Source organism: Aotus nancymaae, unplaced genomic scaffold (genome assembly GCF_030222135.1).
Source record: "Aotus nancymaae isolate 86718 unplaced genomic scaffold, 86718_ANA_hifiasm-v0.15.2.pri h1tg000089l, whole genome shotgun sequence".
Lineage (NCBI taxonomy): Eukaryota > Metazoa > Chordata > Mammalia > Primates > Aotidae > Aotus > Aotus nancymaae.
Window position 1 is genome coordinate 26,286,084 of NW_026988504.1, and position 27,954 is coordinate 26,314,037.

At 44.1% G+C, this 27,954-nt stretch overlaps 2 protein-coding genes across 5 annotated transcripts in view; both read right to left on the reverse strand.

Moving 5' to 3' along the window:
• Positions 1-261: 261 nt before the first annotated feature.
• Positions 262-16,403, reverse strand: CDC6 (cell division cycle 6). Of its 2 annotated transcripts, none has more exons than XM_012452017.3 (12): positions 16,199-16,403; positions 14,976-15,163; positions 12,635-12,916; positions 12,306-12,505; positions 11,284-11,459; positions 10,857-10,963; positions 10,404-10,543; positions 9,288-9,388; positions 7,979-8,043; positions 2,773-2,975; positions 1,887-2,027; positions 262-1,592 (listed from the first exon to the last, which is right to left on the reverse strand). In XM_012452017.3, the coding sequence occupies exons 2-12, from the start codon at positions 15,148-15,150 to the stop codon at positions 1,503-1,505; spliced, it is 1,680 nt and encodes a 559-aa protein (XP_012307440.1). In that variant the 5' UTR covers positions 15,151-15,163; positions 16,199-16,403; the 3' UTR covers positions 262-1,502. The 2 variants fall into 2 exon arrangements, with proteins under 2 accessions (XP_012307440.1, XP_012307441.1); XM_012452018.2 differs by having other exon boundaries at positions 16,157-16,403.
• A 4,515-nt stretch (positions 16,404-20,918) lies between these two features.
• Positions 20,919-27,954, reverse strand: part of WIPF2 (WAS/WASL interacting protein family member 2) — a 56,456-nt gene continuing 49,420 nt past the window's right edge. For all 3 annotated transcript variants that reach the window (XM_012452014.2, XM_012452015.3, XM_012452016.3), the window contains exon 8: positions 20,919-26,723. In XM_012452014.2, coding sequence (XP_012307437.1) covers positions 26,683-26,723 — 41 coding nt within the window. In that variant the 3' untranslated portion in view covers positions 20,919-26,682. The remainder of the gene's footprint in view (positions 26,724-27,954) is intronic.

Consider the following 27,954-nt stretch of genomic DNA (forward strand, 5'->3'; position numbering starts at 1 on the left):
GCATCCACTTTCAAAGTAGTCAATGTTATAATGGTGCCCTCTGGTGTCTCAGTCACAAATTGCCATTTAATGGCACCAAACCAAACCCAGAAGACTCTTGATTAACCAACCATATGGACTAATTTATCTAAGACTGGAAAAAATGTGTTTAGATGAAAACCCAACCCCAAACTAAAGCATCTTGAAACAAGTGGTTTCATCTAAGGACTGCAAAGACTGTGGGACAGTCTAGGAAGAAATTTTCATTTACTTCTGAAAGCATGAGTGCTCTTGAAATCTAATTGCTTAAAAAGACAAAGAATACAACTTGAAAATAAATATATTCACAATCTGTAGTTACAGTCTCCTTACAACCCCAACGCCCTTGGAGGTGCCCAAGAAACTCAAAGAGCCTTTAAAATGTCACAATGTTGTAGTATCTGCGCTGTGAACATAGTATACTCTAAAAATAAATAAATTCTTTAACCAGTGTCCTCCAAATATCCACGTGGACTTGCTTAATTTTCCTGGATCATTCTTTTACATTCTTCTTACCCTAACCTCAAAGTTCTGAACAAAATATACTCATGGCTGGGGGTGGTGGTTCACACCTGTAATCCTAGCACTCTGGGAGGCCAAGGTGGACAGATCACTTGAGGGTCAGAAGTTTAAGACCAGTCTGGTCAACATGGTAAAACCCCATCTCTACTAAAAATACAAAAATTAGTCAGGTGTGATGGTGCCCACCTGTAATCCCAGCTACTCGGGAGGCTGAGGCAAGAGAATTGCTTGAACTCAGGAAGTGAACACTGCAGTGAGCCAAGATCGCGCCACTGAGCTCCAGCCTGGGCAACGGGGTGAGACTCGGTCTCAAAAAAACAAAAACAAAAACACACTCATGTTTGAGCAAACAAAGAGGTAAATATAGACACATTTCAGATCTGTACACTTGTAAGCACATTGGCTAGAGATACACAGTGGTAGAAGTAGTGAATGTAATTAAAAAGGATCTACCTGATCACTTTTATAAGTAAAAATAATAAGACCCAAAGATATTATTCTGTGCTAATATTAAAGAATCTTTTTTTTTTTTTTTGAGACGGAGTTTCGCTCTTGTTACCCAGGCTGGAGTGCAATGGCGCGATCTCGGCTCACCGCAACCTCCGCCTCCTGGATTCAGGCAATTCTCCTGCCTCAGCCTCCTGAGTAGCTGGGATTACAGGCACACGCCACCATGCCCAGCTAATTTTTTTGTATTAGTAGAGACGGGGTTTCACTATGTTGACCAGGATGGTCTCGATCTCTTGACCTCGTGATCCACCCGCCTCGGCCTCCCAAAGTGCTGGGATTACAGGCTTGAGCCACCGCGCCCGGCACTAAAGAATCTATAGATTAAAATCCACTGGTTTCAAGTAAAAAAGTTCATATTTGTTTTCAGACCTGAATGTGTAAAGCACTAAAATGAAGACTGTAGCTCTCTAAATGCCAGATAAATACTTTCGGGTGGGGTGTAAGAGAAGAATTTAAGGCAATCCAGTAGCTAAGATATTTCCAATTAAAGCTTTATCTTTCAGAGCATGCTCTATTTCCTTCTCTTCAATCTTGAAAGACACCTGGAAAAAAGAGAAAAGGATTTTTCATGCTGGAGAACTCACAAAAGCAAAGTTATCAGTACAGAAACTTCTACCATATTAAACTTTTCTCACAAGAGGCAAGAAAGTTAAACAGTTTTTTTTCCAATAGGCTGAAAACATATTCATACCACACTCCCATCTTTACACACCTTAAACCTTAGCTAACAAAAAATGACTTAACTGTGGTCATCTTGTGTAACAATAAACCTTTACTTTAGCATCACTCTACAAAATAGGACAATTAAAAACACTGTCACAAAAAAGCAGTTGTACCTTTGTCAAGCGGGTTTCCTTGTTTTTCTTTAATCCTAAAATGCCCCTGGCCTCCAAGAGCCCTGAAAGTGACAGACATTCTGACTGGTCCACAGCTGCCACCTGCTGTTTGCGACAGACTTTACTATAGGCTTCATATAACTGGGAGGAAACAAGGGAGAACAAATGCTGATTAAAAGTCACATTGCTTATAGTCTTTAATACTTTAAGAAACGTGAGTCTGAGTTAGCAAAAAACTTATCTGAATACCCTATTTCTTCCTCTTTTCAATAAAATCCCTAAACAGTCATTCTGTAGACATTCCCAAAAGCCTAAACAGTAATGTAGGAAAGGGGCTTTCTATATTTCATAGATGCAGAAATAAAGGGGAGCATGGGGAAAGATTAATGGTAAACTCTCAACCACAACCCAAGGGAAATAGGTGCCTTTTATATAGCACCAGTATTAACTTTTTTTTTTTTTAGACGGAGTCTTGCTCTGTTGCCTAGGCTGGAGTGCAATGGTGCGATCTCAGCTCACTGCAACCTCCATCTCCTGGGTTCAAGCAATTTTCCTGTCTCAGCTTCCCTAATAGCTGGGATTACAGGTGCACACCACCACGCCCGGCTAATTTTTTGTATTTTTTAGCAGAGACAGGGGTTTCACCATGTTCCCCAGCCTGGTCTTGAACTCCTGAGCTCAGGTAATCCACCCTCCTCGGCCTCCCAAAATGCTAGGATTATAGGCATGAGTCACCGTACCTGGCCATTACCAGTATTAATTCTTACTGTTAAAATCCATTTTAAATTCCTATCAGCTGAAGTATAATAGGCCTTTTGGAAAATATCTGCTCTGCAAACCAGATTCTCATCTCTACCTCTGCTCCATCTGCTCCATCCCAACTTACCTTCCCCAGAGTGACCTCTTTGATTTTCAACTGTCTGATCAAGAGCATCAAAGAGCAGACCAAGATCTTCTGCTGAAGAGGGAAGGAATCGTGTGCTCCTTCTTGACTCAAGGTCATCCTGTTACCATCAACTTCTGAAATGACTTTGGATATATGAATAAGACCAACCCTCTTGGGAATCAAAGGCTCAGAAGGTGATTTACCTATAAAGTAAGTAAGTCAAGCTTAATTCAATTTCTAAAATATTGTGTGTGTGTTTATACATGATGAAACAAATGATACTAAGTTTGAGCTAAAGGAATTTCAAGTACAGTCACATGGTGGCAAAGCAGAGGTTCCAACTCTCTAACCAGAGGCCAAAAGATGAGAGAGATAATGCTATTCTCTTAAAGATGTCAGAATAAGGACAGGCACGGTGGCTCACGCCTTTAATCCCAGCACTTTGGGAGGCCGAGGTGGGCGGATCACGAGGTCAAGAGATCGAGACCATCCTGGTCAACATGGTGAAACCTCGTCTCTACTAAAAATACAAAAATTAGCTGGGCATGGTGGCACACGCCTGTAGTCCCAGCTACTCGGGAGGCCGAGGCAGGAGAATTGCTTGAACCCAGGAGGCGGAGGTTGCAGTGAGCCGAGATCGAGCCATTGTACTCCAGCCTGGGTAACAAGAGCAAAACTCTGTCTCAAAAAAAAAAGATGTCAGAATAATGTGGATGACTTGAAAATTAGGGTTACCCTTTCTCTGGACCAAATAGTGAGCTATTTTGTCCTATGGAATGTAATTTAATGTCAGAGGTACAAAACCTACCTCATGAAAGGACCAGACAGAGAACTACTGTATTCCTTTTTTTAGGGGGGTGGGGAACAAGATCCCTGTTGCTCAGGCTGCAGTGCAGTGGCACTACCATGGCTCACTGCTGCCTTAACTTCCTGGGCTCAAGTGATCCTCCTGCCTCAGCCTCCTGAGTAGCTAGAACTACAGGTGCATGACACCACAGCAGGCTAGTTCCTAGTATCTAATAGGTATGAGAAGAACAGAACCTTGAAGCAAAGATGGTGACTGTTTCTGGTAATTAAGAAAGGGAAAAAAGGCCAGGCATGGTGGCTTACGCCTGTAATCCCAGCACTTTGGGAGGCCAAGGTGGGCACATCACCTGAGGTCAGGAGTTCGAGATCAGCCTGCCTAACATGGTGAAACCCCATCTCTACTAAAAATACAAAAAATTAGCCGGGCGTGGTGGCAGGGACCTGTAATCCCAGCTATTCAGGAGGCTGAGACAGGAGAATCACTTGCACCTGGGAGGCAGAGGTTGCAGTGAGCAGAGATCATGCCACTGCACTCCAGCGTGGGCGACAAGAGCAAAGCTCTGTCTCAAAAAAAAAAAAAAAAAAGAAAAAAGAAAAAAAAAAAAAGTCGGAAAATTACCCAATATTTTGGATCAAATGTGTGGCTAAATGCAGAGAATAAAGTCACTGCCTTATCAGTCCTTCAGATGGCCTCCCCAAATGACCGTTGAGGTTTGGTTCACTTGCCCAAGTTGATCAGCAATACAGCCAACACTTGAGAAAATGTCACTGGGTATGCTAGTAGATAGCACCATCTTTTTTTTTTGGTAATTTTTGTAGAGATGGGGTTTCATCATGTTGCCAAGGCTGGTCTTGAACTCCTAAGCTCAAGCAATCTGCCCTCCTAGGCATCTCAAAGCGCTGGGATTATGGGAGTGAGCCACCATGCCTATCCAGATATCATCATCTTAATAAAAACCAGGGGTTGGGAAACTGCCAATAAGCTGCATAAGACTGTATCCTTAGCAAACTACTGTAGGAACAGAAAACCAAATACCACATGTTCTCACTTCTAAGTGGCAACTAAATGATGAGAACACATGGACACCTAGAGGGGACAACACACACTGGGGCCTATAGGAGAGTGGAGGGTGGGAGGAGGGAGAGGATCAGGAAAAATAACTAATGGCTTGAATTCAGGAATTCATCACCAGACTGGGCAACAAGGCGAAACCCCACCTCTACTAAAAATACAAAAAAATTGCAGGGCATGGTGATATGCGCCTGTGGTCCCAGCTACTCAGGAGGCTGGGGTGGGAGGATGGCTTAAGCCTGGGAGGCGGAGGTTTCATTGAGCTAAGACCACACCACTGCACTCCAGCCTGGGTGACAGAGTGAGACCCTGTCTTAAAAAAAAAGACTATGGTCTCATTGTTTGGAGATGCATGAATTGCAAGACAGAGAGATGTGTTCTGTAACAACTTTTGCCTGAAGTTACTCCCTGAATCACTTGCAGTTGCCCCATAACAATTTACTGCTATAATATTTCATTACCACAGAGGGATGCTGCAGAGGACTAATGAAGTAACCAGAGATCACAGATCAAGTAAGAGAATCTTAAAGCTGAAAGAAATTTAGAAGTCTATTTTTACTCCCTACCCAATGGCTGAGTCCTCTCTAAAACAATCTCAACAAGTGGCATCTATCCAGCTTTTGTCTGAATATCTTCAATGCTGGAGAACCCACTATGTTCCAAGGAAGCCCAGTTAGTTCTAGTCATTAGAAATTTTCTTCTTATATTTAGTTGAAGTCAATCTCCCTATAGCTTTCTGGAACCATTAAAAGCCAATCTCAACCTGGTGTGGTGGCTCATGTCTGTAATTCCAATGCTGTAGGAGACCAAGGCGGGAGAATCACTTCATCCCAGGAGTTTGAAATCAGCCTGGGCAACGTAAGGAGACTCCTCCACCCAATGACTCTACAAAAATTTTAAAATTAGCAATAGCTGGAACTGGGGAGACTGAGGTGAGAAGAGGATTGCTTGGGCCTGGGAGGTTGAAACTGCAGTGAGCCATGATCGCACCAGCCATAATCGCATCACTGGACTCCAGCGTGAGAGACAGAGCAAGACCTTGTCTCACACAAAAAGAAAAAAGAAAAAAAGGCCGGGCGCGGTGGCTCAAGCCTGTAATCCCAGCACTTTGGGAGGCCGAGGCAGGTGGATCACGAGGTCAAGAGATCGAGACCATCCTGGTCAAAATGGTGAAATCTCGTCTCTACTAAAAATACAAAAAATTAGCTGGGCATGGTGGCGCGTGCCTGTAATCCCAGCTACTCAGGAGGCTGAGGCAGGAGAATTGCCTGAACCCAGGAGGCGGAGGTTGCGGTGAGCCAAGATTGCACCATTGCACTCCAGCCTGGGTAACAAAAGCGAAACTCCGTCTCAAAAAAAAAAAAAAAGAAAAGAAAAGAAAAAAAGCCAATCCCACACAATCCAGAAATCAAAAGACAGAACTTACAACCTCTCTACCTTTTTTAGTTATGTTTGTGCTAGTGGTGCTCACAAGGGCCAGTGACAAGCCTAAATGTTACTGGTGGGGAAAAAGGAGGGGAAAAGGGAATAATCTGAAAAATTGAAGAGGAGGAAGAAACCAGTATCTAAGTCTATACATTGGCATATATTGCCTACTATTAGCCTAAGCACGAATTTTGGCTACTTCTGAAATTAATTTTAATTTTTTTTTATTTTAGCAAATTGATGAAAAACAGAACTTCACGCAAAACTATAATGCCAGAAACAATTTTACTAACTCCTAACCAGTGTAGGAGTCAAAAAGAAACAATCAAATCTTACTATTCTGTTTATAAAGACTACCACTGGATATCAAATACTGTAAGATATGTAGTTCACGGCCATTTACATTTGCCACAACCAAAACAAGGCTGAGGGAATGGAAAATTAATTTTGTCATTTGTGATAGTGTGTAGCTTACTGTAGCAATATGATCTTTTTGCCTCTACCCTCTAGACTTGTTTAAATGCCTGAGATAAATAAATAAATAAATAAATGCTTGAGATATCCCAAGTTGAACTTATAATTCTTCTTCTTCTTAATATTATTTTTTGAGACAGAGTCTCACTCTGTTGCCCAGGCTGGGAGTACAGTGGCACAATCTCAGCTCACTGCAAACTCCGCCTCCCCAGCTCAAGCGATTCTCCTGTCTCAGCCTCCCAAGTAGCTATGACTACAGGTGCACACCATGCTTGGCTAATTCATTTTTTTTACTTTAAGCCCTGGGATACATGTGCAGAACATGCAGGTTTGTAACATAGGTATACATGTGCCATGATGGCTTGCTGCACTAATCAACCCAACATCTAGGTTTTTAAGTCCTGCATGTTCTCCCTTCCTTTGGGCCCCACCCCCAGCAGGCCCCAGTGTGTGATGTTCCCCTCCCTGTGTCCATGTGTTCTCATTGTTCAACACCCACTTACGAATGAGAACATGCAGTGTTTGGTTTTGTTCCTGTGTTAGTTTGCTGAGAATGATTGTTTCCAGCTTCATTCATGTCCCTGCAAAGGACACGAACCATTTTTTTTTTCCTTTGAGACAGAGTCTCGCTCTGCCACCCAGAATGGAGTGCAGTGGCATGATCTCAGCTCACTGCAACCTCTGCCTCCCCAGTTCAAGTAATTCTACTGCCTCAGCCTCCTGAGCAGCTGAGATTACAGGAGCGGGACACCATGCCCAGGTAATTTTTGTATTTTTAGAGATGAGGTTTATCTATGTTGGTCAGGATGGTCTAAAAATTGATCCGCCCTCCTCAGCCTTCAAGTGCTAGGATTACATACAGGCATGAGCCAACACACCCGGCCAACTCATTTTTTATGGCTGCAAAATTAAATTTTTTTTTTTTAATAAAAACGAGGTCTCACTACATTGCCCAGGCTGGTCTCACAATCCTGGGCTCAAGCGATCCTCCCGCCTTGGCCTCCCAAAGTCCTGGGATTACAGGTGTGAACCACTGCATGGGGCTTCACAGTTCTTTTACCCAATTCTCCATAATTTATCAGGCTTTGCTTTCACCTATATTGAGACCTAAAGTGCACTCAACATAAGCACCTAGAGAGTTGATCCAACCTCATTGTCTACAATTTTCATTTCTAGAGCCTGAAAAGAAAACTTACTCTGTCCTAGCCATTTACGCAATACCCTGGGAACTCATTTCCAGTAATGCATGAACTACAGTACTGGCAGGCAAGATTGAAATAAAGTAGATGAAACTGACTAAAAACACAGACACACATAAAAATGGGTGAGTTTGGATTTAACTATGTTCATTTCATCTTTCTACCTCTTTCCTCAGAAAAGCTAAGCTGCCAATTACAAAGGAAGACAGGAAGGAGATAAACTACTTACATTCAGACAGTGGTTTGAGAATAGTCTGGCTTTTGACATCTGACTCTACAATTTCAACAGCTCTCCTATAAAAAAAAATTTCTAAAATTAATTTAATCTAAGCCAAACCAAACACCATACCAAACCACCAAGCTTAAAAGCAGGCACATTAATGACTATTGCTCAAAGACTGCAACTATGAGCAACAGTCATGTAGGCTAACACGGTTTAGCCTACATACATCCTATGTATAACTTTAAAATTACGGTGTTTTGTAATTTTAAAGCCCCAAAATAAAACTAGGTTATTTCTCAGATAAGGGGATTTAATTGCTTTGAAATAATTCATGGATGTCAGATTTGAGAAACTTACATGGTTTCCTCCTAATAGATGCCAAGTAGGTCATCGTACATTAAGCCAATGATAACGTTTTGGGTGAGGAGAAAATGTCATGGTAGGAGAGGATATGTAGTGTGGGTGACTGACTAAAGGGAGCCAACACCACCCATACACACAAAACCTAAAAGGGATATCTTCCGTTATATATACATAGGATATGTGTAGCCTAAACCACACTAGCCTACATGACTATTGCTCATAGTTGCAGTCTTTACCCAAGTAGTTTGCTGATTAGAGGAAACTTTTAAATTCAGGATCATGCAATCTAGCAACAGGAAGAGCTGACTCTCCCACTGCTCTCTCCAAAGTACTTTGCCCACAGGAAGCCATAAGCCAGACCTGGATCTTCTGCATGGCAATAGGGGGAGGTTGGACCAGCAGGCCAGCACAGCAACTATCATTTTAATGGACCCAGTGTCCCTACTGGGAAGGAAGAAATTTCATCAGTCAGCACAGAGGCTTTCCCCAGCAGGAGGGACAGGGGGATGGGAAGGGAGAAAGAGGTCTAGAGTACAACTGTAGGGGACCACCAACTGGAGGGAAGAAGGGGTGCTCACAAAAGGAAAGGAAGAGGAAAAAGTCTAAAGGCAAAGATGGTTCAGGTCCATAAATAAACCTGCTTGAGATCAGCTAATGGAAAAGTAAACTGGAGTCTTTTTTAATACAAATGTAATTAACCAATCTATAATCACCACAGGGAGTGCCAGCAACATCTCATTTGTTTCTCCCTCTGTAGGTAATGGACTGATAATGTTTCAGACATTAACACGGTGGAAATCCACAGCTCCCCACTGAGAAACAAGTCCTCCTTTCTGAGAGTAAAAAAGTAGCAGAACTGAACCTCTTAAGCCACATTCACTTGAGTTACACGAGACAATTAACAGCATTTCCTTTTTTTTTAATAAAAGCAGCCAACAGTGTCATAACTCACCTGCAAACATCTAGTGCTTTGCGAACATCTCCTGAAACAGCAGAGACTTTGCGGGCACAGAATTGAATTGCAGCATTGTCCAGAACCTGATCTCTAGATACCTTCAGACAAGACATAGAAGATGACAGTTTGAACTATAAGATTCTCCCTCTGTAATTTAGGTCCCAAGCATAAATATTTTCACATTTAACCCTAAACTTGACTGGCAACTCTTTAGGGTCAAAAAGATGCCTTTTCTTCATAAATAATGGAGATGTTTGAGAGTTTTCACACATTTAAGCATTTTGTAGGGATATGGTAGAGGTTCATAAATGGAAAAACAGCAATCAGAGTTGAAATTAGCAAAATTAAAAAAATCTATTTAGTCACTTTCAAAAGTTTTTTCATAGGCACTATTTTTTAAAGGTTATTAAAGAAAGCACTTGAAGACCAGGCACAGTGGCTCACACCTGTAATCCCAGCACTTTGGGAGGCCAAGGCAGGTGGATCACCTGAGGTCAGGAGTTCAAGACCAGCCTGACCAACATGGCAAAACCCTGTCTCTATTAAAAATAAATAAATAAAATAAAAAATAAAGCACTTGAGGCCCAGCACGGTGCCTCACACCTGTAATCCCAGTACTTTGGGAAGCCAAGGTGGACAGATCACCTGAGGTCAGGAGTTCGAGACCAGCCTGGCCAACATGGTGAAACCCCGTCTCTACTAAAAATACAAAAATTAGCTGGGCATGGTGGCAGGCACCTGTAATCCCAGCTACTTGGGAGGCTGAGGCAGGATAATCGCTTGAATCCAGGAGGCGGAGGTTTCAGCGAGCCGAGATCACGCCATTGCACTCCAGCCTGGGTAACAAGAGCAAAACTCTGCTTCAAGGGGAAAAAAAAAAAAAAGAAAGCACTTGAGTGATTCCTCCAACTCTTGCTTTTATTTCAACACTGAGACACCCAGTAAATGAATGGAGTGGAAATTCACATAAAAGTGTTATCACTATGGTCCATGTGAACTCCTTGCTCCATTAATAAAGCAATCAAGGCAAAAATATTTTAGAACTATTGTTAAATTTTCCTAGCACAGGTGAATCCAAGGAACACATAATTTGGCAAAATAGTTGGCACTTACCTGATTAAGTCGATCTTGCAAAATAGTGACTATTTGATTTTTGGTATAAGGTGGGAAGTTCAACAGCTGTGGCGTACATTTTTCTCTAGCTTGAAGTCTAGGCAGAATTCTATCTGTGAGATCCAGGGTATTAGCAATGCCTAAGGAGGAAATCAACAACACTAACCATTGGTCAAATCATCCTAAAGGGGAAACTAAATTCTCTGAAAGCTAAATAAATTTCCAGTTATAGAATCTAGCATTCTAATTGTTGCTTCCCACTTGTGTCCTACCCCAACCCAATAGATAAGATGTATCTGCTAGGTAAGATGTACAGTCATTTAACTTTCTTATTTTGATGAGGCAGAAGCTGGTTTGAGATAAAATCACTGATAAATAAGCTGAATATACATATTTTTTAAAAAAGAATACTTTAGAACCACTATGTAACATTTTTAACAATTGAGCACTAACCAATCAGCACCAAGTGAGAATTGCTTAGCCATGGCCATTCAAACAGTGTGTACAATACATCCTGGCCTTTGCTGTCCAGTTGATCCATCTCGTCCAATACCAACACACTACATATAGAGAGAAACAGTTAGTATCCATATTCACCTTCTTAACCCTCCAATCTGTCTGATATAGGCTGACTTCAGGTCACTTTCCTAAAGCTGAGTCGTTTAAGGATCATAATCTATCCTATCTCTAGTTACTGTTACAAGGATACCCCACATCATCTAAAAGTAATCCTTTTTAAAATTAGGTGTATCTTCCTTCTCATCTTTTCCTTTAAGTTTATGTAACTATCCTTCATAGAGCAAATACACAAAATGTTCTTTTTATGGGCAACAGACCTTGCAGATTTTCACAGAGCAACATGAAGCAGAACAATACTTACATCATGGGGCCCTTCTCTGCAGTAATATGTTTTTCCAATTTCCTCATCATGTCCTTCCCAGCTGGCCTGGATACCTCTTCCTGACAAATCTCCTGAGCAATAGCTGGGAATACAGCCTGGGCACTCCTCAAGGACATGCAATTCAGCATGATAGTTTTAAAGCCTTTCAATTCCTTCTAGAAATAAAAAATGCAAACATCAGAGTTATTTTGACCTCAGAAAATAAAAGCTCTGATAGAGCCTAAAACGTCTTTGAAGAGCTAACAGCATGTAAGGAAGCTATACTTTCATTTGGAAAGATTTAAACAATAAAATTATAAATGTCTTATTTGAAGAGACCCTGAATTTTCTAATCTTCTATTCTTTGTCTTTTTTTAAAGACAGAGTCTCGCTTTGTCACCCAGGCTGGAGTGCAGCAGCACAATCTCAGCTTGCTGTAACCTCTGCCTCCGGGTTCAAGCAATTGTCCTGCCTCAGCTTCCCAAGTAGCTAGGGTTACAGGGATGCACCACATACCCAGCTAATTTTTGTATTTTTAGCAGAGAGGGAGTTTCGCCGTGTTGGCCAGCCTTGTCTCAAACTCCTGACCTCAGGTAATTCCTCCCCACCCCACAAAGTGCTGGGATTACAGGTGTGAGAGCCACAGTGCCCAGTCCACTTTCTTAACTCTTAAAAATCAAGTGCCAGCTGGGCACAGTGGCTCACACCTGTAATCCCAGCACTTTGGGAGGCTGAAGTGGGTGGATTGCTTGAGCTCAGGAGTTCAGGACAAGTCTGGACAACATGGTGAAATCCTGTCTTTACAAATTTTAGCTGGGTGTGGTGATGCATGCCTGTAGTCCCAACTACCCAGGAGACTGAGGTGGGAGGATCACCTGAGCCCAGGCGGTCAAGGCTGCAGTGAGCCGTGATCAAACCATTGCACTACAGCCTGGACAAAAGAGTGAGACCCTGTTTCAAAAACAGCAAAACACCTAAGAGTCATTTTACCAACAGCATCATAATTCAGACTCTTAATGTACCTTGAGGTCTTGCAAAATTCGGCTTAAGCAGGCAGTTTTTCCAGTTCCAGGAGCACCGGAAAGGTAAAGGCTTCCAGCTTTTTTTTCACAGATGTGCTCCCTCAGGAAATTCTTGATGACATCCATCTCCCTTTCCCTGGCAGGCAGCCGATCCGGGACAGCTGTGTTCAGGACCAGCTTTGCTTGCTGGTAGCAAGTGCCTGTGCCAGATATAAAAGGTCAATTAGACACAACAGAAGGTGACTGAGAAGACCCACTGGGTGGTTTCATTTGGAATCATCAGCCTTGGTTACAATAGCTGCACTAACAGTTGCCATGTAAGAACAAACCTTCTTGCTTGAATAGTCTCACACATGCAGATTCTTTCTCCAGTGGACATCTCTGCTCAGGATTTGTTGTGATCTCTTGACTTTTTCTAACTGAAGAAAGTATTTTGTTTTGGTGAATTTTGGCTTGTTCTCTTTTGCTAGGAGACTTAATTGTCAGCTGATTGTCAAATACCAATCTTCGTCCCTTAAGTGTATGTGAGCAAGGGGGACCATTCTCTTTCTTGCCTTGCTTTGGTGGAGAACAAGGAGGTAAATGGGGAGTGTTGCATAGGTTGTCATCACCTGAAACATAATAAAACCAAAATGTAGTCATTCATAGCATTGGATAGTAAAAGGATGCGCAAGACCTCTGCCTCTCCCAGAAAGAGGCGAATTTCTACCTTAGTCGGAACCACCAAAATAAAATGCCTTCTCACCTAGCAGCAAATATTGGCCACTAGATGGCATCACCACTCTTACTACAGCAGTCTCCTTATCCACCATTGTAGTTACCCCTCAGTCTGAAAATATTAAATGGAAAATTCCAGAAATAAATAATTGAAAAGTTTTAAATTGCATGCTGTTGAGTACCATGATGAAATCTCTCACCATCCTACCCGGGACATGAAACATCCCTTCAGCCAGCATATCCACACTGTATATGCTACCCACCCACTAGTCACTTAGTAGCTGACTTGGTTATCAGATTAAAAATATAGGACATGTAGGGTTCAGTACTATCCTTGATTGCAGGCATCCACTGGGGTCTTGGAATGTCTCCGCTATGGATAAGTGGGGACTACTGCATTTAGTAGAAACCAAATGGGTTTTACTGGGATGAAATTGTTAAAACTGGTTTGAAACAGGTTTTCTCAACCTTGGCACCACTGATATATTGGACCAAGTAATTCTTCATTGTCAAGGAGTTGTCCTGGGCATTGTAGGATGTTTAGCAGCATCTCTGGCCTCTACCCACTAAGCCAGTGGCATCCCCCAGCTGTAACAACCAAAAATGTCTCCAGAAACAACCAAATCACCCCTCATTTAAAAACAAATGTTCCAAAACAAGAAAGAATTACCAACCACTGTTCTAAAACAAGAGAAGGACGGAAAATATCCAGCATGTCATCTTTTTGTTTCTTTTAATTTAACAAATATTGAGGTACGTTTCATAATACCTTGTAACTACAAGGTAACTTAAAACATTGACAGAACTAACTTCAATATTAAGGAATTAAAGATTAGGCCGGGCGCGGTGGCTCAAGCCTGTAATCCCAGCACTTTGGGAGGCCGAGGCGGGTGGATCACGAGGTCGAGAGATCGAGACCATCCTGGTCAACATTGTGAAACCCCGTCTCTATTAATATAAAAAAATTAGCTGGGCACGGTGGCGCGTGCCTGTAATCCCAGCTACTCAGGAGGCTGAGGCAGGAGAATTGCCTGAACCCAGGAGGCGGAGGTTGCGGTGAGCCGAGATCGCGCCATTGCACTCCAGCCTGGGTAACAAGAGCGAGACTCTGCCTCAAAAAAAAAAAAAAAAAAAAAAAAAGGAATTAAAGATTAAACCTATTAAGTAGTTCAGAAAGTGACCTCAGTAAGCGGCTTAACTCTGGAGTTCAGTAAGCAGTTAGCAACCATTCTGAAAATAACTAAAATGAAGAGTAGTCTTAGGCCAGGTGCGGTGACTCACGCCTGTAATCCCGGCACTTTGGGAGGCCAAGGCGGGCGGATCACTTGAGGCCAGGAGTTTAAGACCAGCCTGGCCAACATGGTGAAACCCCATCTCTACCAAAAATACAAAAATAGCCAGGTGTGGTGGTGTGCACCTGTAGTCCAGCTACTCAGGAGGCTGAGGCGAGAGGATGGCTTGAACCCGGGAACTGGAGGTTGTAGTGAGCTGAGATCGTGCGACTGCACGCCAGCCTCGGTGAAAGAGCGAGACTTTGTCAAAAAAAAAAAAAAAAAAAAAAAAATGCTGGGTATGATGGCTCATGTCTGTAATCCCACTTTGGGAGGCCAAGGCAGATGGATCACCTGAGGTTAGAAGTTCAGAGACCAGGCTGACTAACATGGCAAAACCCTGTCTCTACTAAAAATACCAAAAAAATAAAATAAAAATTAGCTGGGCGTGGTGATGGGTGCCTACTTGGGAGGCTGAGGCAGAAGAATTGCTTTAACTTAGGAGGCGGAGGTTGCAGTGAGCTGAGATCACGCCACTGCACTCCAGCCCCTGGGAGACAACACAAGACTCTCTTTCTTGAGGGGAAAAAAAAAGTCTTAACTGAACTTAGAAAGCTCCTTCAAAGGACACACACCTTATTGAGAAAACAAAGGTCAAAAAGTGATATAACGGATGGCTTACCCAGACGTTTCCTGGGGCTGAGAGGCAGGACTTTTACATGAGAACAGGGTACAGTTTGGACATCTGTCAGTTCTAGTTTGGCATCACTAGAGTTTTTAGTTTTGTTCAATGCCCGAGACACCTTCTTTTTTGGAAAACTGATTGTAGCCTGTGCCTGGGATCGGGTTTGAGGCATGACGGCAGCACAACTAGATACAAAAAATAACAGGACAAGTCAATATGTAAAAGTGAAGGGAAAATAACTAACATAGAATTTATTTATACTGATGATTAACACTTATTTCCTAAGTAAATTATGTTACCACAATATTTTAGCATTCAGTTCTGCTTCACATCCAATCTATGCAACAACAGCTGACATTTGTTGTCTACCTACTACGTTGAAGGCGCCGTTATAAGCACTTTATGTGCCAATTCGTTTTGTTTTACAACTGCCTTAGAGGTAGGTACTAGTATTAGCCTTTATTTTACAGATGCGAAAACTGAGATAAACAGTGGCCCAAAGTCACAGAAAAACAGGAATGTAAGCCCAGGCATTCTGGCGCCAGAGTCCAAGTTTTTAACCAATTGATAAATGCAGTAAGAAGTTACCTGAAATGGGCCGGGCCCGGTGGCTCACGCCTGTGATCCCAGTACTTTGGGAGGCCGAGGAGGGCGGATCACGAGGTCAGGAGTTCGAGACCAGCCTGGCCAACATGGTGAAACCCCGTCTCTACTAAAATAATACAAAAAGTAGCTGGGTCTGGTGGCGGGTGCCTGTAATCCCAGCTGCTCGGGAGCCTGAGGCAGGAGAATCACTTGAACCCGGGAGATGGAGTTTGCAGTGAGCCGATATTGCGCCATTGCACTTCAGCCTGGGCGACAAGAGAGACTCCGTCTCAAAAAAAAAAAAAAATTACTTGAACTGATTTGTATAGAACTTCTAATTCCCTTCCTCCAGGCATGAGGGGTGTTTTATCACCAGTTCAGCCCAGCAGCCGCCACATTTAATCTCTTCTCTCCCAAGCCCTCACACTGCAGGTCAGTCTTCTCTCAGTCTCCCCGCCCCTGCACGCAGTCCTCATTCTAAGAAGCTCTCAACGCACCCCAGAACATTTCCTTTCTACAACTTTCAGCTCCTTCACACCACGCGCAACTGCTGAAACTATCACGAGGGCGCCTGCCCTTTCCCTGATCCCGACCTCAGACCTCCAGCGAGCTCAGCTCTTCTCCCCTCACTTCACCTCGGGCCTCGCCGGAACCCGCAGCCTTCACCCAACTCCGCTGCCTCACAGATCGCAGGCCTCCTCGAGCAATCCTCTCCTTTCCACCTCCTCAGTGTAGGCTCCTTCTTAGGTCTCTCACACGCAGCCTCAGGGGCTCACCACCACAAGCCCCGAACAAACTGGACACCAGCAGCAACAAAACCGAGCCGCGCTCGCGCCAAATCTGAATTACCACAGCGTTCCAGCCTCCCGCCAAAGTCCGGTCTCGATTCTGATTGGCTGTGGTCGCAGCGCTGTTCGCCTTGGGTACCGCCTCTTTTTTGCTTCCAATCCTGCGGAAGAGTTACAGCCAATGAGAGAGTCCCAAGTCTTTGAGTCACAGTGAGGCCACGCCCACTGAGCGGCGTCGTTGGGGGGGAAAGAGAATCTACATCCGGGGCCTCAGTGGAAAGACGCGCGATTGCTGCAGGGCGACTCTGGGTAAGGCGGGACGGCCCCGCCGCAAAGCACGGCGGGAGGCGTAGTCTTTACTGTCGCGCCGCTCTACTTCCCCGCTATTACTTCGACTGAAAGTGTCAAGATGTGGTTTCCCTTCTCACTGCCGAACGTACCCATTTTCATCGTCCTGATGGACTAGATTTTCAGTACTACTACATGATACCTACCGTTTGGGGAGCGGTTGTGTGCGCCAGGTATGATGCTAGGCACTTTACTTACCTCAACCCCGGAAGGCACAAACAAACCTGCATACAAGGTTAGAGGTCACAGCATCTTGGTGACAGTGAAGAGCCTAGGATCCAGATCTCCTGATACCTGAACTAGTGGTTTTTTTGGTAAAGTTCTACACAGCTATATAAAGAAAAACTATGCTTCATCATAATATCTCTTGATTTGTACTTCAAAGGTGAGAAACAGAGCCAACTCTTTGCTTTTATTTTGTTCAAAGTTAGATTATGTTCTATGCACCTTCTTACCATTAATCCACACCTCGTGGGGAGAGAATTATGACCCCTTAATTTTAAAATCTTTTATGGCGAAACACTAGGGTTTCAGAGCCAGGGAAAACGGCTATATAGAAGAGGCAAGCTGAGTTTTTAATGAAAAATATAAATTAGAGCAGTAATTTGGAGGCCAGCTTCCAAAGCCAATAACTCATCTAACCCTCAGGTTCCTTTAAAGGCCAGAACCCAATTCTAGGTCGTGGTAAACATTTATCTTTTACCCCTCAGTAACAAATAAAACAGAGCCATAAAGACTAGAAAGAGGAAAGCAACAATATTACGATCATCAAGTTAATTGGTACCTAGCTCATGAAGAGAGCCAATATTGAGGGCTTTAAGTGTATGCCAGAGAATGTGCTCAGTATTTTACCTACATCGCTTTCTTAATTTTCACAAGCACCCCCACGAAGTTAAGTTGGTGTTATTTTGTGTGTGTGTGTTTGTGAGAGAGAGAGAGAGAGAGAGAGAGACTCTCGCTCTGTCACCCAAGCTGGAGTGTAAGGGCTTGATCTCTGCTCACTACAACCTCCGCCTCCCGGGTTTAAGCGATTTTCGGTCTCAGCCCCCCAAGTAGCTGGGATTACAGGCGCACACAACCATGCCTGGCTAATTCTTTTTGTATTTTCAGTAGAGACAGCGTTTCACCGTCTTGACCAGGCTGATCTTGAACTCCTGACCTCGTGATCCACCCGCCTTGGCCTCCCAAAATGCTGGGATTACAGGCATGAGCCACCGTGCCCGGCCAAAGTTGGTGTTACTTCATTTTACAAATGAAGGAACCACAGTAGAGGAGAGTTGAGTAAACTTGCCCAAGGTCACACAACTAGTAAGTGGAAGAGCTAGAATTTGAACTCTGAACTCTGACAGAAAATCAAACTCTTGGCCCTTTAACATAGGGGGATGATTAGATAAAGGGCTCTAAACAGGAAGAGATGGTGGAGTATATTTTGTGTAGGCTTTTTAGCAGCTGAAAACTCCAAAAGTGAAGAGAATGGGCTGCCATGAATGGAGAGTTACAATGGAAGCCTTTTTTGTTGTTGTTGTTGTTCTTGAGACGGAGTCTTGCTCTGTCGCCCAGGCTGGAGTGCAGTGGCACAATCTCAGCTCACTGCAACCTCCACCTCCCGGGTTCAAACCATTCTCCCGCCTTAACCTCCTGAGTAGCTGGGACTACAGGCATGCGCCACCACACCTGGCTAATTTTTTTATTTTTAGTAGAGATGGGGTTTCATCATGTTGGCCAGTCTAGTCTCGAACTCCTGACCTGATGATCTGCTCCCCCACCCCCAGCCTCCCACAGTGCTGGGATTACAGGCATGTGCCACCGTGCCTGACTAAAATGGAGGCTTTTAAAAGGACTAGATGGTATTTCTAATCTCTTAATAGGACAGTAGAACTCAGGAAGCAAACTTCACTGTTCATATTTTTATAACATGAGCATCTAAGAATTGCCCTTAATAACCTGAAATGGTAAAGTATGTCCAGCCAGCTTTAAGGAATGGTTATAGTAAACAACCTACCTCATTACAAGGAGACAGCAGAGGAAGCTATGAGTACTTAGCATGCATATTGGAGCCTATGAAAACACCAAGAAATATAGCAGTAGCCCAAGAAAAGCCCACAGAAGTAAATGACCACTGTGGAAGCAGGCAAATAATCACAGAATGTCAGGACTGAAAGGTTATCTACTTGAAGCTTTTCCTTTGCACTAATAATGATCCTCTAGTAACATGATACATACACATCATATTGTTTCTTGCTTCTGTGACTTTGTTTTTGCCGTTTCCTCTGTCGGGAATGCCACTCCCCATCCGTCTTCCCTGCTAACTTCTGTAAAGCCTGTTAATACCCTGTATAGGTGTCTCCTGGTAGCTGTCCCGAAGTCTACTAAACTACGAGTTCCTTGGACTCAAAGACCATGTCTTAACCATGCACAGTGACATGCATCTGTAATTCCAGTTAGGAGGCTGAGGTGGAAGGATCTCTTGAACCCAGTTTGAGGCCAGCCTTGGACAACATAGCAAGACCCCATCTCCAAAAGGAAAAACTGTATTTTTTTTATACGGAGTCTTGCTCTGTTGCCCAGGCTGCAGTGCAGCGGCGCAATCTCAGGCCACTGGAACCTCCACCTCCCAGATTCAAGCAACCCTCCTGCCTTAGCCTCCTGAGTAGCTGGGATTACAGGCACCTGCCATTACGCCTAATTTTCATATTTTTAGTAGAGATGGGGTTTCACCATATTGGTCAGACTGGTCTCAAACTCCTAACCTCAGGTGATCCACCTGCCTCAGCCTCCCAAAGTGCTGGGATTATAGGCATGAGCCACTGTGCCTGGCTATGGAGATCGCTCCACCAGCGTAGAGACCCCTCCGTGTCTCCGCCATGACGGAGTTAGAGCCCGGACATATTCTCCCCACGCTGAGGGCAGTCGAGCTGAGGAAAAAAGAAGGAAGTGATAGAGGCCTGAGTTTGCAGAAGCCTATTCTTGATCCACTGAGCTAATGGCATGTCTGGGTGAGGCCTGCATGACCATCTATGAGGCTATTGTCTCTTGAAGTTCCCATTCTGGGCTGGTTTTATGACTCTGTTTACCTGCATTCACTAAATCCCGTGATCGCTCACGTGTTACTAGAAAAATGCTACCCCTCAAATTATTGCTCGCCTTGATGTTATTTTCTGTAACTGTAGTCATTGATAAGAGGATAAGAATCTTAATAGGATTAGAATCTTTTGTTTGTTTTGGGTTCCGAGATCTTTAGATAAACCTGTAAGCTACCCGCTCCCATGCTTACTTTGTAATTTTCTGTTCCCTCCTGATAAAACTTTTGTAATGGGACCTACGTCAGACACTGTATGAAAAAACGTATATAAGCAACTGTGCACAAAGAATAAATCGCTGATCTGAGCATAGCTTTTATCAGACCTCCAGACCCATTTCTTTCTCTATCTCTCTTTTCTTCCGCGCACTCTCTCTTCCAGGTATTAGGACCCTCTTGCTGGTCAAGAGATCCCCGGCAGACGTGCCGATCTCACGGACCCCAACACCTGGCAAAAAAAGACTTTTCATTTTCATATTGTAAGTGCCTGGTACAGAGTAAAGTGTCCAATAAGTGCTTGCTAAATGAAGGAATGGAAAGGACATTCTTGCCAAGTGGACATCCACCCTTTGCATAAACACTTGTGGCTAGAGAGCATATAGTCCTTTAAGTCTCACACCCCTAAGCCTAGAAGTGAAGAATGAATTCAATTATGTGTGAAAATGATCCAGACTGGGCTCCAGTGATGTCAGAGGCAAAGCATTTCCCCTCTGACGCAGCCAGAATCCTGAGGTTGACATATTTCTAGTTCTAGTTCATTTTTCACAGTTCCTTTACCTCCCTCTGCAGAGTACTACGAAGGTGGAGACAGGCAGCTTCCTTCCAGTGAGTTGCTCAGTTCATGGTTAGACTGGGTTGGGAAATACTTAAGGGGCACATTCATAGGAAGCAGCTCTGCCTTGGTAATGGAGGGAGGAAACTAGTATGATACTGCTAACTCATACACAGTATCATGGAGAAGGAATCAAATCACACTGGAAGAACCTGTCTGGCATCCTTTTGTGTGAGTGTGTGTGTGTGTCGACACACACACACTCTAGCAATACCATCCCAATAAGACAGAATGAATTATAGGGTTAGGAAGTTGAAGGTCATTTAGGCAAGCTCCATTTGCAGGCTATTTCAAGTCAGGAGGAACAATTCAATCAATAAATAGGTAGTTTATTAATCATATTAATAACAATGATGGGTCAAATAATCAGGGATTCAACCAATCTGGGAAGTACGAATAAAAATGAAAGCAGTCCTTTATTTCCACCCCCCCCGCCATCCTCATAAGCTTTTATTTCTAAATTATGTGAGAGTGATTCATACACACACCCATTATGAATCAGTAAGAGAAATAATTTCAAGACCTTTGCTAGTGATGAAAGTGCAAGTTAAGCTCATTAAGCCTTAGTGGTTATCATGTCAGCTGACCACAGTAAGGAGAGAATGTCTGGTTGAATTTTTATACCTAACGTCAAAGTTCAAGAAAACCAGCTAAGATTCAGCTTAAAAAGCAATAAGGAAAAACAGTCAACACCCACATAAAAACCAATACATACATTCTGTATGCTTTGTCCTCACCCTTCCTTCCTGTACTCAATTTGAGAATCTGCCATGCAACACAGGTAGGAAGAATTGTAAGAGAGTTAAGGAAAAGGTCACAAGGCCAGGAAGCCTCCTTGGTTCCCTGAAATCATGGGCAAAGGGGAGTTAAGTGGAAATACAAAATAAGGACTGGCCACATGCAATAGCACATGCCTGTAATCCCAGCACTTTGAGAAGCCGAGGTGGGACAATCACTTGAGCCCAGGAGTTTGAGACCAGTCTCAGCAACATAGGGAGACCCCATCTTTACAAAAATATTTTCAAAATTAGCCGGGCATAGTGGTACACACCTGTGGTCCCAGCTACGTGGGAGACAGGTGGGAGGATCACTTGAGCTTGGGAGTTGGAGACTGCAGTGAGCTGTGACCACACCACTGCACTCCTGCCTGAGCAACAGAACAAGATCCTGTCTCTAATAAAAAGTAAATTAATAAAATAAGGACCATCAGAATCTCCTAGTCAGCAAAAGTAACTAGGACTGTAATTTTCTTTTTTTGGAGTGCAGTGGCATGATCTCAGCTCACTGCAACCTCCGCCTCCTGGGTTCAAGTGATTCTACCTCAGCTTCCCGAGTAGCACAACGCCGGCTAATTTTTGTATTTTTAGTAGAGGTGGAGATTCACCATGTTGGCCAGGCTCGTCTCAAACTCTCGACCTCAAGTGATCCACCTGCCTTGGCCTCCCAAAGTGCTGGGATTACAGGGGTCAGCCATCAAGCACGGCCAACTAGAACTGTAATTTTCAAAATACAGCAGGAGGGGAGGAGAGAAGACCCCCAGGAAGCTATAGATGAGTCTGCACAAGTCAGATCTACTTTTTTAAGAGACCTGGAATCAAACCACTGCACTTACCCAAATTATGAAGCAAAGGTTTTCTCCCCTCTCTGTGCCACCACTTGAGGCAGTATTCCAGACAAGAGTACACAATTTTCACTTTTTGTTTTTAAGCAAGGTTTAATTAAACTGCACAGCATCCAGAAGAAAGAAATGTACTAAAGAATCCAACCTGAGACCAGATTTTATACATTTTAGAGGGGGAAAAGAAATCAATGCTATTTGGGAGAGGGAGCACTGTAATCAGAATATAACTCCAAAATAAATCATATAATAAATTATTTTTTAAAAGAAAGAGATCCACATGCAGACAGATGAACACATACATACACATACACGCACGCACACGTGTCATTCTAGTTTATTCAGTGTTGACTGTGACTTCCATGCAGGGCACCATGAGAAAGGACAAAGATTAGACATGAGAAAAGGCGGCTAGGCCCCACTTGCCACCAGTGGAATAAAATTTAAGACAATTAGAGAAGGAACCCACTAAGTTGCCAGACACAAGAGTAGAAAGAAACAGCAATTGTCAAGGACAAGTTTAATTGCTTCAAAGAGGGAGAGGAAGAAAGCACAGAAATCTAACACAAGTAAAGGCACAATGAATGTGGAGTTGAATGGAACCAAACCCTTCCTTCGGTTAAAGTGATCCTTTTTTTTTTTTTCTTGCGTGTGGTTTTGATGGTGGTTGTAGTTTTGTTTCGTTTTAAGAGATAAGTCTTGAAGGCAGAGTTGTAATGGCCCTCCTTTCTCCCCTCCCATTCCCCTAAATTCAGGTAGCTTAACAGAAAGCCACCTAGACCACAGGGCCAGGGACTGAGATTCAATGGGGAAAGACTGTAACTGGAATGTGAAGAATTTGATTTGCAGTTGATTGCAGGTTGGGTTTCCGGAAGGACAGACAGCTCAGTGTAGTGCCATTATAGGGCCTCAGATGCCCACACTCCACCCCCAGAGCTTCACAGAAGGGAAGGACCCTGGAGTCGCACTTCTCCCCCACTCCCATAAGCACTTGGCCTACAGTTTATTTCAAGTGATCAGGAGAATTAAAACACACCCCAACCCTGAGTTGCTCTGTAGCAAGTCTATTTACAATTTTTTTCTCACCTCTCCCTGGAGGTAAATCTGGGTTTCAAGTTGGGAAGCCATGCGGTGAGGGAGTTCCCCAGTGCAATGGCTGGTGACGAGTCTCCTTGCCACTGCCAGTTAGGAGGGCTGGGATGAGCTCCTGGAGACAGCAGCCGCACACCCATCAAATAGGGTCGCCCCAGGTTCTCACTCTGCTGGCCTAGGCTGTGAAAAAGATGGGGCTCTGCAGCTGGAGCAAATCCCCATGACAGAGAAAATCACACCTGGAATATCAAAGTGCTTTGGTCCAGGTTCAGTGACCAGAGAAGGAGAAGAGAGGCATCTAGCTCATTTAAAAACCTAGAGGCCACCGCCCTGCTTCCCAGTCAGGGCAGTAAGAAACAACTATAAAGTTTTACCCATTAGGGAAAAACATCACTAAACCAAACCCATACAAGGGCTTTTAACACAGCTTCCTAGTGCTTAGTTGGGCAATGTCTCTTCCTTCTGGAAGGGGACAAGGGAGTTAATTGGACTGGGCAACAGCCTCAACATGAGACCACCCCAATCTTCCACAAAAGAGACAACATTCCCACAAGCAGATAAAAAGAGCAGTTTAACAGGTGAAGAGTTTTAGTGCTCTTGTAGCCAGCCCACCTTAAACCTAGAAGCTTTTTACAACATACAAAATAGACCAATAACTATGCAGATCACACTCCCATCTTCAATAGTAAATATACATGGTAATAAATCTATTATTAACAGTGGGACCAAATAATGTATAAGGCAAAGACATTTAAACAGGTGTTGTGTCATCAACATGCTCTGAAAAAGAAAATCCATCTGACTAGATCTAGACCCAGGCCTTTTTGCATGAGGCCAAGACAAGTATACAATCAATACCCATGTGACAGTCCAAGTACTGGGGAATATGAGGGGCAGCAGGTCATGGGGAGGACGATATCAGCCCCAGTGAAAAGCTGGGGTTTGGCTTTACTCGTGATATTGTGATGCTCTACGTCTGAGTAAAAGGAGGAAAAAAAAGACACACTCTGATAATATTGTACAAAAGGCATTGACTCCCATTTCAAAAATAAATGGGAAGACTTCACAGTCAAAGTTCAGTCACTTGTCAGTGTCTGCCCTGGAACTCTGCGCAGTATCAACTCTTGTACTCTCTTTTCCCTCTACTAGCATCCCCTCTCTCAGTTCTGTTAGGGTTTTTAAATTTGTTTTTTGAGATGGAGTTTCACTCTGTCACCCAGGCTGGAATGCAGTGGCGCCATCTCCACTCACTGCAACCTCCACCACCTAGGTTCAAGCGATTCTCATGCCTCAGCCTCCCCAGTAGCTGGGACTACAGGTGCACGCCACCACACCCAGCTAATTTTTGTATGTTTAGTAGAGACGGGGTTTCACCATGTTGGACAGGCTGGACTCGAACTTCTGACCTCAGGTGATCTGCCCACCTTGGCCTCCCAAAGTGCTGAGATTACAGGCGTGAGTCACCACACCTGGCAGTTCTGTTTACTTCAGGATGCTAGGAATACTTCTGGGAGATAACTGCTAACAGATTAGAAAGAAGAATGATACATAAAGAATGATTAGAAAAAGTTTGGTGACAGACCTAAACATGGTCTGTCCCAGAGTTAATGTGGTCCAGGGGATGGTAAAGGACAGCAGACCCCATACACATTACCCCCGTTGAGCCCTTCCTCACCTAGCACTGGGAAGACTTAGATTCCACCTGGCACCATGCACAGATCCCTAGCCTGTGATCCAGTCAACTGGAAAGGTCCCTAAGACAGTTTAAGCCTGTGATGTGTGTGATTAAATTTTTAAGTTAATTTTCCCCATCCATTTCAAAGAGTAGCCATGGTTTCCTTGTTCTCATGCCACGCTCTAAGCAGCCTTACAACACGTAGCAACAGTTCTAGCAAACCAAAGCATCTGGTGTTTTGAGCCCAGGAGCCCTATCCTGTTGTTGGATAAAAAGAAGTCCTCATCCAATCATCCAATTAGTCTAGGTAGTCTAATTCCTACCTAGACTGGGGACCTCCACTTTCTCTGTGCTCTTTAGGACCTGGAAGACAAAGAAAGAACCTATGGCTGGCTGCCAGGGAAGATCTACTGAACTGAGGCAAACCTCAACAAAGTCTGTCCTTCCTGGCATAGAGGAATACCTGAATATCTTCAAAAGCCTCTGCTTACTTCCTCACCCTTCTGTACTCTGCTGTGTTAAACTGTGCAGTCTTGGGAAGGCAAGGGTGGTAGAGAAAGGAACAGCAAGAGTCTGCTCAGTCAGGTGGGCTGTGAAGAGTACAGGCAGGACTTAAAGTCCTTTGCATCCCCACAAAGCCAGCTCCTTCCATGAGGGGCTTCAGCCTGCCCTTATTTGTTATCCTGGAGCACCTTCCAGGGACTGAAGGACAGAAAGGGCCACCAACCACTTCAGGGCCAGTCAAAAGACTGAAGCAGACTCAAGACTGAGGTAAAGCCCAGGCTCATGCCCTACCTTCCTATCTCCCACCAGAGGTTTTTGGGGTTTGTGAATCAGGAATGAATGATGCCCTCCACAAAATGTGACTTTTCTTTCGAGGGCATGGGTGGTAAGCCGGAGGAAAAACATCCCTCAGCCAAGCATCCTGAGGCAGCGGGGCGGCAGGGTCCCAGAGGGTTCAAATGGCTCCTGATCCCTTTGCTGCAGAGAAGTGACTAGTTCTAAAATGGTCCTCAGTTTATTTCACCCTCTCTTTTTATTAAGTGTTAAGTTCAACTGATTAGTATTTAGTGTTTATACCCAACTCATCCCTGCAGGGGGTGCAGGGGACGGCAGGTGAAAACAAAAACAAAATACTTCTAAAAATAAAGCAGACCCATTTCCTTGCCCTTTCTCCAAATTTGACCTTTAAAACAGATCACTTCTCCGCAAACTCCTTTCTTGCTTCGCTAAAAATGCTCCCCTCCCATCCATAAGTCCAGGTCATGCCAGCCTCCTAAATGATGAAATATAATATACCTGCCAAGCGTCCCCCACAGTGGACAGGAGAAGGAAGGGTACCATTCTCCACCCTGCCCCAACGAGTTAATTCATCACAACAAGGCACCCTTCCCCAAGAGAAAAGCAGGAGACATGGAAACTTGTTCCTCGTGGCTAGCAGGGCTTGCTGGAGAAAGGATGGATGCAAGGTTTGAGATCCTATTGTCAATACAAAGAGTCCGATCACCAAATCCAGAGACGAGATGCATAGATGGAGGTGAGCTGGGAGGACGCTTGGAGTCTAGGGGTTGGTTGCACTGGAGAAACATGTTAGGAGCTCTCATGCAGGTTTCAGGGGAATGGAAGGGACCATCTGAGAAGAAGAGAAGGTCCATCCTTTTCCTGAGCAACAGAACCAAGCCAGGCTTCACCTGAGAATGGGTGGCAGAGGTGGGGCTCCACGAGCAGCTGAAAAAAAAAACAAAATAAAAACCACACACATACAGGTCACCCACCAGACTCTCAACAACCCATACATTCCTAAAATGAGAGACAGGTTCTTTTTTTTTTTTCTTTTTTAAAGACAGGGTTTCACTATGATGGTCAGGCTGGTCTTGAACTCCCAACCTCAGGTTATCCGCCCGCCTTGGCCTCCAAAGTGCTTGGATTACAAGTGTGAGCCACCACGCCTGGCTGAGAGACAGATTCTTTAAGCTAACCTTTAAAATCTGGGGACTAGGTTTTATTGTTTTGCTTAAGAAAATGAAAATGAGATGGGGCCGGGCACGGTGGCTCACGCCTGTAATCCCAGCACTTTGGGAGGCCGAGGCCGGTGGATCACGAGGTCAAGAGATCGAGACCATCCTGATCAACATGGTGAAATCCCGTCTCTACTAAAAATACAAAAAATTAGCTGGGCATGGTGGCGTGTGCCTGTAATCCCAGCTACTCAGGAGGCTGAGGCAGGAGAATTGCCTGAACCCAGGAGGCAGAGGTTGCAGTGAGCCGAGATCGCGCCATTGCACTCCAGCCTGGGTAAGAAGAGGGAAACTCTGTCTCAAAAAAAAAAAAAAAAAAAAAAGAGGGCTGGGCGCGGTGGCTCACGCCTGTAATCCCAGCACTTTGGGAGGCCGAGGCGGGTGGATCATGAGGTCAAGAGATCGAGACCATCCTGGTCAACATGGTGAAACCCCGTCTCTACTAAAAATACAAAAAATTAGCTGGGCATGGTGGCGCATGCCTGTAATCCCAGCTACTCAGGAGGCTGAGGCAGGAGAATTGCCTGAACCTGGGAGGCGGAGGTTGCAGTGAGCCGAGATCACGCCATTGCACTCCAGCCTGGGTAACAAGAGCGAAACTCCGTCTCAAAAAAAAAAAAAAAAAAGAAAAAAGAAAATGAAGATGAGAGGCCAGGGCATGGTGGCTCATGCCTGTTAATCCCAGCACTTTGGAAGGTGGGCAGATCACCTGAGGTCAGGAGTTTGAGACCAGCTTGGCCAACAAGGCAAAACCCAGTCTCTACTAAAATTATAAAAATTAGCAGGGCATGGTGGCACATACCTGTAATCCTAGCTACTTGGGAGGCTTAGGCAGGAGAATCACTTGATCCTGGGAGGCAGAGGTTGGAGTGAGCCAACAATGAAGATGATAAGAAGCAATCTTTTTTTTTTTTTTTTTGAGACAGAGTCTTGCTCTGTCA